Source organism: Tinamus guttatus, unplaced genomic scaffold (assembly GCF_059628265.1).
Source record: "Tinamus guttatus ecotype Peru unplaced genomic scaffold, ASM5962826v1 Tinamus_guttatus_pri_ptg000356l, whole genome shotgun sequence".
NCBI lineage: Eukaryota > Metazoa > Chordata > Aves > Tinamiformes > Tinamidae > Tinamus > Tinamus guttatus.
In genome coordinates this window covers 4,303,309-4,313,151 of record NW_028288890.1, presented here as the reverse complement: position 1 = coordinate 4,313,151, position 9,843 = coordinate 4,303,309, and the positions used below count along the sequence as shown (strand labels likewise).

The 9,843-nt window shown below is 45.0% G+C and overlaps 1 protein-coding gene across 1 annotated transcript in view; it reads left to right on the top strand.

Annotated features, from left to right (window-relative positions):
* Positions 1 to 1,806: 1,806 nt before the first annotated feature.
* The window catches only part of RNF43 (ring finger protein 43), a 67,321-nt gene continuing 59,284 nt past the window's right edge, over positions 1,807 to 9,843 (top strand). The window contains exon 1 of the mRNA XM_088530126.1: positions 1,807 to 2,043. Within this exon, the coding sequence (XP_088386252.1) occupies positions 1,807 to 2,043 (237 nt within the window). The remainder of the gene's footprint in view (positions 2,044 to 9,843) is intronic.

Below are 9,843 nucleotides of genomic sequence, written 5' to 3'. Positions count from 1 at the left end.
AAAGCTTTCCTACAACTTGAGCAAGACCCCTCTTCCTGGCTGCTCTGCACCCCGTTCCTGTGGGATTTCTCTGCCTGCTCGATAATAAAACGGCCCGCCTGGCTTCACTGCTGGCTCGGGGCTGATGTTTCCATTTCTCTTCTGGGGCGCTTGCTCCGCGCAGAGCCGATAATTGCACGCGCCGTAACGAGGGGAGAGACGTTGGCGTTTTAAAGGGATTATTATTATTTTTTTTTTCTTCCCCAGAAATGTTTTGGGCTGCTTTCTCAAGTCTCTGAGCTTCCATGCGGACACTTTGCGTTCAGCCATGCCTGCCCCGGGAGCTCTCTGTCTGCTGTAATTTTCTCCCTTTGATCTCGCTGGAGCCTCCGTGCGCTGTGGGGCTGCGCTCGCGCCTACCTGCCTGCTGCCGCGGGGACGCGAGGCAGGGCTGCTCCTTGCTGCTGCTCGAAGACCAGCCTCAGCAGACCTGCACAGTTCTCCTAAGCGATTGGAAATAGCTTCTGTGCAGGATTTATACGAATATTTCCATCTGTCTCAGCTCCCGTGGAGCCCAGCAGGCGCTCTGTGAAACAGGTTTGCGGATCTGCTGCCTTTTTTTTTTTTTTTTTTTCCTCCTCCAAATCACTTTTTCTCTTCACAGCGGAGTGGCCAGTGCAACATTCGCTTTGGTTGCCCATTCCCTCAGTATCTACTGGCCCAGTTATGAAGACTCCTCCATACATTTCATGTGAGCTTTGCGTGCACCATGGAACTTTATATTTTATTTTGTGGGGCCTCTATTTAGGATCTTATTAATATGTGTTTGGAAGAGCTAATGTTGGAACTCAAGTGCCTGAAGAAATAGTGTGAGAGGAATAAGATGCGTTGCAATTTTTTGCTTGGTTTCTGCCCTTAAACTTCTAAAACCTTTTTATTTCCTGGGAACTTAAAATTATGAAGAGAAGCTGCTTGTTCAACTAATGGTCTTTGAGAACTGCATCTGAAAACAGATTAACATGGAGAAAACGAAAATCGATCTCCAAACGTAAGTGAAGCATTTCTGGCAGAACAAGGATGGAAGGATTCGGGAAGACCTGGAGGAGAATCACACCATAGTGTGCTTTTTCTATAAATATAAATTCAAGAAATACCTCCTGTGTACTTTTCAAGAAGGATCCGGATGACTGCAGGTAACATTAAAAATGAAGAGCATGAGCTTACACTGGGGAAAAGATGACTTGCTGGCAAGAAGGTAAATCATCTTTTAGGGACATTTGAGATGGATATTTTGAACCTGTTGATCTTCCTAAACCTTGGACTGGAGAGGCAAGGTCATCACTCCCATGGGGAAATCTCCGTGTTCCTCCTCTCTGCAGGACTGAAGAGTTTTTACTGCTGCACGGTGTTCCTGTGTGTCTGAACTAATTTCTTGCTCGTGATCTGCCCATTCTCTATCACCGATCTCTGCCTTTAGTTGTTGGAGGAGAAAGGACACTTAATTTAGGATTTGGGGCTTTTTTTGTTTGTTTGTTTTTGATTACTTTGGGTTTAAATATGTTTCTGAGCTTCCAGGGACCTTTGAGCACGTGGCACCGCGGAAGAGAAACCGTGGTGGCGAGAAGTAGGGAAGAAATTCCCTAAGCGGCGTGGGCAGGAGAAAGCTGGAGGTACCCGAGCCCCTCTCTCTTTCTCCTGCGCCCAGCGAGGGCAGTCGCACGCCCTGAGCCCGCAGGAGCTCTGGTGCCGTTGGAGCGCGCCGGCGGGGTGAGGACGCGGGCCCGAGCGGTATGTGTGGCCGGGGCGCGCGCTGCTGCAGCTGGTAGCATGAGTGCTGGCCCCCCGCGGCAGCTGGCTCTCCTCTGGCCTTGGCTGCTCATGGCTACGCTGCAGGTCGGACTCGGCCACACACGGCTGGTGCTGGCGGCCGCCGTGGAATCGGAGCGAGCAGCAGCGCAGAAAGCCATCATCCGGGTGACCCCCTTGCAAGTGGAGCCCATCACCCTGGAGGGAGAGTTTGCAAACGTTGCTGAGGTTACTCCAGCGGAAGGCAAACTGCTGCAGGTAAGAGCCCCTCTGCTCTATCCATTTCTGTGGGTCTTCTCAGTCCTCCTCTTCCTGCTTTCCGTACTACTCAGCAGCTAGTGGAATGGATATGGTTTTATTTCCCGATTACAGATTTATAACCTAAGAAACAAGTTATTTTTTTGGTGTGAGCTGTCCACCTGTTTGCTTTGCTCCTTTGTGTTACTGCTCTTGAAGCTCACATACTGTTCTAAGGGAGAAGTGCCTATATATCTTCCATGTACATATTTAGGCATGCATATATATATATGTATTAGTGGTTGATTCTTCGTGCTGTCATGGTCTGCGATTGTGCTTGTAATAGTGTTGAATTTTGGATATAGTCAGCTGATCCCAAGAAGGTTATTGCATAGCTTAATTGGTGTTATAAAGCAGAGTGCATTGAGTCACGTTTGGGGACACAGGAAAGATCTGTCCAAAAGGAGCAACATTTTGTATGAAATCCTTAAGGTTTCCTTTACACCTCTCCTGCTGGAGAGGGCTCCGCTCCAGTTACGATGCACGTCCACGTTCTGCCCACCAGATTTGTTGCTGCTGCTAGTTTTGTCCTCGCGTATTGGCTGTTCCTGGAAATCGTTCTCACCACGATGCTTCCTGTGGTGTCATCACTGTATATTTTTGTAAATGAAATTAGTGCTGCTTTCTGATGTTTACTGAGAGTGGAGAGCATGTGAACATCTTGCCAAAAGATGCAGGTGCCGCGGGAGACGGCTCCGCTCGTCAGCAGGAGCCTCCTCTTCTGCGTGCTGTTTTTTAAGCTCTGCTTCTCGAGGCAGCACAATACGCTGGTACCTTCATGGGCTGTCTCTGGTCGCCATTTGTTGGAGTCACGTGTTATATTCTGGAGAGGTAAATACAGCAAAATTCATCTGGATAGATAAAATATCCTGCATGAATATTAAATATTAACTTTTGCATGGCTCTTGCCTGTTTTGCCTTTTTAAATGAGCTGTTTTGCAATCTTAATCAAATCGGTAGTTTGTGAATTTAAAATAATAAATATTTTATGGTTTTGGAAGAAAAGAAGCTGGCCTTCCAGCCCGATCACCTGGCTGCAGAGCACATGGAGAGCCTGCCGAGGCTGTTAAAGCTGCCTGTGAAGCCTTTAGAACTATTCAGAATGAAAGCCCTGTTATAAAATTATATTACCAGGATAAAAAAATATCTTAGACAAATGTACTCAAGGTCCTGTTCTGTCATGAGGCAATGTCCAGGAAAGTCAATATTGATTCCATACCAAAAGCTGGAGCGGTGTTGCAATGAGCGCAGAGTCTAGAGGATAGACCTTTTCGGAACAAGAAGATAACCCCTGTCGTGCGCCGCTCGCAGCAGCGGTTCCAGATGTGGCTTTGGTAGTGTGTGAAGTCACCTTGGAAGCCCAGACAAACTAGGTGTTTTGAATACTACACCGTGAATAGGGTTGGATTTACAAATGAGTTTCCTTCTTTAAAAATCATCCTCCAAAGAAGAAGGTTGGGGAAACACTAATCTTATCTGTGTAATTTATGTAAACAGATACTGAACTGTACCGTGTATCTCTTTCTTAGGCTCTGATCCCACAACTAGTTTGCTCAGGTGGTCATTCCTATTCTTTTTCCCACAGACTGAGTCTTGTTTTAAAGCGCTCACCCGTTTGGATCTGGTTTTAGGATCGGAGTCTCACATCAGGACACGGGGTATCTGGGCTCCTGCAGCAGGGTGTTTCCATGGTGCCTGGCACGGTGTTGGGAGAGGCCGTGTGTAGCTTTGCCTGGGACCTCTCTGTGCGTGTTATGGTGCAGTTGCTAATTGTGCCGTTGTGTATTAGAGCTCATAATGCTATTTAAAAAATATCTGGGGCTTGATCCTACAGTTTATTCCTGCCTTTGGAAAAGTGAGTCTTGAGATGCACACTGATCTACCACCATAACTGTTAAGGGACAAAATAAGTAAGAAACTAATAGGAGAGCGCATTTGTAGTTCACTTCTAAACAGTAAGATATTAAATTCACATAAATTGTCCTTTATTGGAACGTCCTGCTTCAAATGTAGTTGCCAACATCTCCATTTTGCAGAATCCCGAGGTGGTAGGCTTTACCTTTGATTTCACTGGAATTCTTACTTAAATAAAGTGTTCACAGGTACCTTCATAATTGGTTCTTTATCTGTAATTTAGGTACCTAACATGATTAGTTTTTGCAATTCCTGGGTTAGGAAGAGAGGACTAGCTCTTGCACCATTTTTGGCTTCTTCTACTGGGATATGTCAGAATGAGTAAGGCGCAGTCAGCCATCGTGACATCACATGAGAACATAAAGTGCATAAGTTATCTCAGAAAAAAAAGAATGCACAATTCACTCCTTTTCTCAGAATAATGCTGTGTTAATTCAGGGTTTTAACCGCATTGCTTAAATATGAGGGCTGCGGAACTAGTCCTGTATTCAAGTAAAAATCTCTTTGAATTATAATTATGTTTATATTATTTTGGTCAATATATCTTTAAAAATAGGCTCTTAATTTTATCCAAGAAAATTTGGCATAAAGTAGATACTCACCAAAGATATGTCTACCAGAATGCTTTCTTGTTTTCATTTTCTTCCTATCATGTTCTTTAGGATCCTCTACAGCAAACAACTTTGATCATGAGTATTAAATTTGAGGAAACTAACTTAAAAAATCTTACCTCCAAAATAATTTGAACATCAGATCCCTTCTCCCAGGGCTGTCTCGGCGAGCAGTTCTTTTGGGAAATGTTGGGTTTCAGTTTTTGCAGGCTGTCCAGCCAGGCCCCGCGCGGCTGGGCCGCTCCAGGCCGGGAGCGGGATCAGCGCTGCTCTGCGGTGATGCAATGTTGCACCTTGTGAAGAAACGGACTCAGTCTGGGGTGCAGAGTGAGACAACTTTATTTCCAAACCGACTTCTTTTTATACTTTCTTAACACAAGTGTTGCAAAGCGCACAACCAATCAGCATCTGGCCACCTGCGCGGTTGTCTGGCTTTGTTTCTTTTCTTCTGGCAAGACACGTCGCACACGAGGCAGGGGGAGGTGTTCCTCAGTCCTCGTCTTTCTCGGCTCTGTCCCCCATCTGCTGCAAAGACTGACACCCTTGTGGTTAACTATCTGCTAACAAGGTACTATTGTCTTTGAACAAGCCTCCACATCTCACCCTTCTTTATTTGTTTTTGTTTGAACAGCCATGACTTAATTAAATGATCTATCCTTAAACACATAACAAGAAACAAAGCAGGCACACTAACAATAAACGAAATATGCCAAACATCAACAGGCTGTCCTACTAGACAGGTTACAAACGGATTTACTGGACTAGATAGTATAACATGTCCTGTCAAATTTGATTGGCCAGAATTACCCATATGTAGGTTTTAGCTTGGGACAGCATCCACTGCTGTGTGGATGATGTCACGGTGGTGTGGATGATGGTGATGACTGTGTTAAAAAAGGCTTAATCCATCGAGCAGGTACCCATCTTGGCCCTGAGCCTGTAGAAACACAAGCATATCCTCTACCCCAGGTTATTAAAGAAAAAGGCCCTTCCCACTGATTTGTCTGTGGGTTTTTGATGATAACCTGGGCTTTATCCTGAACTTTGTGTTGTCTCTGTGAATCAAAATGTTGGTATATAGGGGGGCCCTCTTCTGTCCAGCGATTTAAAAAATTCAACACATAGCAAGCTTTCGCTATGCGTTCCTGTGGGGATAAGCCTACACTCCCCCTTTTTTGTTTTTGTAACATATTTTTAAGGGTGCCATGTGTGCGCTCGATAATAGCTTGGCCTGTGGGTGAATGGGGGATACCTGTGATATGTTGGATTCCCCATTGTTGAAAGAATATTTGTGTTTTTTGCGCTATATAGGCTGGACCATTGTCAGTTTTTATAGTTTTTGGCACTCCCAATATTGCAAAGGCCATAATAAAGTGTCGACATACGTCCTTGGCCTTCTCACCTGTATGTACAGAAGCATAGATACAGGATGAGAAGGTATCAACAGAAACATGTACATATTTAAATCTGCCAAATTCAGGGATATGCGTTACATCTGATTGCCAAATTTCAAGCACAGAAAGACCGCGAGGGTTTACACCGATGGATGGTACTGGTAAAATGCGCTGGCAGTCTGGGCATGACTGTATGATTTGTCTAGCTTGTTCCTGAGTCAACTGGAACGACCTCCGTAACGCTTTTGCATTTTGGTGATAAAAGTCATGCGACAAACGTGCTTGTGCAAAGCGATCTGGCAGAACTACAGCTCCTGCAAGGCTGTCTGCTTGAGCATTACCTTCGCTAATAGGTCCAGGCAGTGAGGTGTGCGAGCGTACATGTTGGATAAAGTACGGATAAATCCTTCTGTTTAATAGCCATCTAAGCTTCCAAAGAAGCGCAAAGAGGGTCTCGTTTGAAACCTCTTTTAAAAACGAATGTTCTAACCTAGAGACTAATCCTGCAACATAGGCAGAGTCTGTTATAATGTTAACTGCAGAGGGCCATCGCGTAAAGACGCGGACGACTGCAGATAATTCCACTATTTGCGGTGAACCTGTGACAACATGTATGTCGCTCTCCCAATGCCCTTCATCATTTCTCCAGACTACAACTGCACGACCTGTCCTACCCGAGCCGTCAGTAAATACTGTAAGAGCATCAGGTATTGGCGTAAGGCTCAAATGGCAAAGAGGTAATAGAGAAAGAGAGTTGAAAGACTGTATGATTTTATGTCCTGGAAAGTGAATACTTATCTGTCCTGGATAATCTGCCAAGGCACACTGAAAAACAAAAGACTGGTGAGTCAAAAAGGTTAATTGTTTTGTATCAAGTGGTAAATAAATAATATTAGGCTCTGTGCCATCTAGAAACATCAAACGCTCTCTTCCTTTTTGAATAACCATTGCAATCATATCAATAGCGGTGGTGACAGTTTTGCCAAAATTATGAGGCAGAAACACCCACTCTAAGATTATTAATGGACATGCGTCCTGTGGTATCCATTGTGCTAATAAGCCATAAGGTTGGAAGCTAGAATAAAAAACAAAAAGACTGACAGGATAATTCTGCTTTCGTCTGTGAACAGTCTGAGTGGTTAATTTGTCCACAACTTTACCAAGCGCAGCTCGCGCGGGAGGAGTGAGCTTTCTTGAGGATGTCAAACTCGTGTCTCCTTCTAAGAGCTTAAATAGAGGATGTAATTCTTCTGTGGAAATTCCTAAGGAGGGACGGATCCAATTAATAGTTCCCAAAAGTTTTTGAAGATCATTCAAAGTCCTTATGTCTGTCTTTAAGGTCAATGATTGTGGTCGAATTTGATGATCAGAAATTCTCCATCCTAAATATCGCCAAGGCGGACTTTCCTGTACTTTATCTTCCGCAATTCTTAATCCTGCAGCTGATGCTGCTCGCGTAATCTGATGCAGAGCCTCTTCTGCTGTTTCCTTTTGCTCTGCAGCAATCAATATATCGTCCATATAGTGATAGATGAGGACATTATCAAAATATTTGCGTATTGGGCTTAAAACTGCTGCCACAAATTGTTGACATAATGTAGGACTATTTTTCATGCCTTGTGGCAGAACTCTCCAATGGTATCTGCTATGCGGTTCCATAGCATTGATGGAAGGTACAGAAAATGCAAACCGAGGTGCATCTTGCGGTGCAAGTGGAATGGTAAAGAAACAGTCTTTCAAATCGATTACTATCAAAGTCCATGTTTGAGGTAACATTGCTGGAGAAGGGAGTCCAGGCTGTAAGGCTCCCATATCTTCGATGACTTCATTGATTTTTCTAAGGTCATGTAACAGCCTCCAGGAATTATTTTTCTTTTGAATTACAAAAACTGGCGTGTTCCAGGGGCTTGTAGTAGGAACTATATGACCAGCTTGCAATTGTTCATCTACTAACTTGTGTAATTGCAGCAGTTTATTTTGTGGAAGGGGCCACTGATCTACCCACACTGGCTTGTCCGTTTTCCAAATCATGGGTGGGACCTGCTGCTGGATAGTGACCCCTAAGAAAAATCCGTGCTTAACTGCATGCCCCATTGACTCAAACAGTCTCTCCCCCACAAGGTGATGGATCCAGGCAATATAAATGGCCTAATGTTTGCAGTTCTTCCTTCTGGGCCAATAATATTTATCAATCTTTTGCTTTGCATTGGAGTACTCTGCCCACCAATTCCTGAAAGCGATGTATGTGCCTTAACTAGGGGTAAACTGTTTGGCCATTGTGAGGCAGCGATGACTGTAACATCTGCTCCACTATCTAAAATTCCTTGTACATTAAATTTTATCAGTCCTGCTTGTAGCGTACAGGATATCTGCGGGCGATTCATAGTTATCTGTTGAGTCCAGAAAATTTCATGCCCTGTGGACCCAAAAGAGCCTGTGCCATGGTTAATGTTTGCAGCGTTTGGTGTCTGTGGTAAAAAGTATACTAATTGTGCTATTCGGCTTCCTGCTGGCACAGTACAGGGTGGTATCGGAGTCCATACCATTATCTTAATTTCTCCTTTGAAATCTGCGTTGATAACTGCAGGTAACACAAACAGCCCTTGTCTCGTTGTTGAAAATCGCCCAATCAATAGTGCTGCCATTCCTCGCCCCAGGGGGCCGTGGACACCAGTTGGAATTAGCACAACTGATGTATCAGTAATTAGCACTTCTATTGTGGTGGCCAGGTCCACCCCGGCGCTGCCGCTTGTGCTGGCGCACAAGCGGCGGCTGCTTCCCGGTGGGAGCCACTCCGAGGGGTGATTTGCCGTCATGGCGCGACCCCTTGCCGCGCTCCGCTTGAAGTTTCCCGAAGGGGCTTGCGGTCGACCTTCCTTATCAAATTTTGATCGACACTGATTAGCATAGTGTTGTCCTTTGTGGCAGCGCGGACATAGTCCAGGCGCTCCTTTGTTTGCTTGTGTTTTCGGACAGTATTTACGAATATGCCCAAATTGGCCACAAGCAAAACATGGCTTTTTCATAGACATTGTTGCAAATGTTTCGGCCATCAGTGAATATTCATACTGTTTGGTACCGACATTAATACATGCTTTTAGCATGTCATCAATAGTAGGGTCCTTTAGTGGCCGCAAAACTCTCTGGCAATCAGGGTTAGCATTCTCAACTGCTAGTTGCTTAAAAATGTAGCTTCGTGCTTGTTCATTATCAATTTGTTTCTCCAGAGCCTCATTAAGCCGATCCAAAAACTTCATATATGGCTCATTCGCATCTTGTCTTATGCTAACAAAAGGTTGTCTTTGTTTACCACTCTCCGGAACGGCCTTAAGGGCGCGGAGAGCAAGTGCCTTAACTTGTTGCAAGCCCTCAGGGGGGATTTCTGCTTGTGCTGTTGTAGCACTGTGATCGCCCTCCCCCATTAGCACGTCCACAGTAACAGCCCGTAAAGGACCTTTTTTCGACAGCCGCTGGTTTTCCTCCCCCTGAGCTCGAGCAAGCTCTCTCATTTTCGATTCCCACATCGTGTATTGCATATCAGTCATAATGAGGCGAAACAAAGTTTTAAAATCATGGGGAGTAAAAACCGAAGAATCACAAAGAGATTGTATAAGGTGGGCGGTACATGGTGCGCCAAGGCCATGATCTGTCACCGTACGTCGCACGTCCTTAATAAGATTATACGACAAACCTTCCCAACGCGGATTCTGGTCTGGTGCACAGATAACGGGAAAGGCTTTCAGCATGCCCACATCCCCCGCCTGTTTTGCTCCTCGTTTTACTGAGGCCCATTTATCGTGAGGATCCGGGGGGTATAGGTCTGGCTCCTTTCCAGGGTCAAT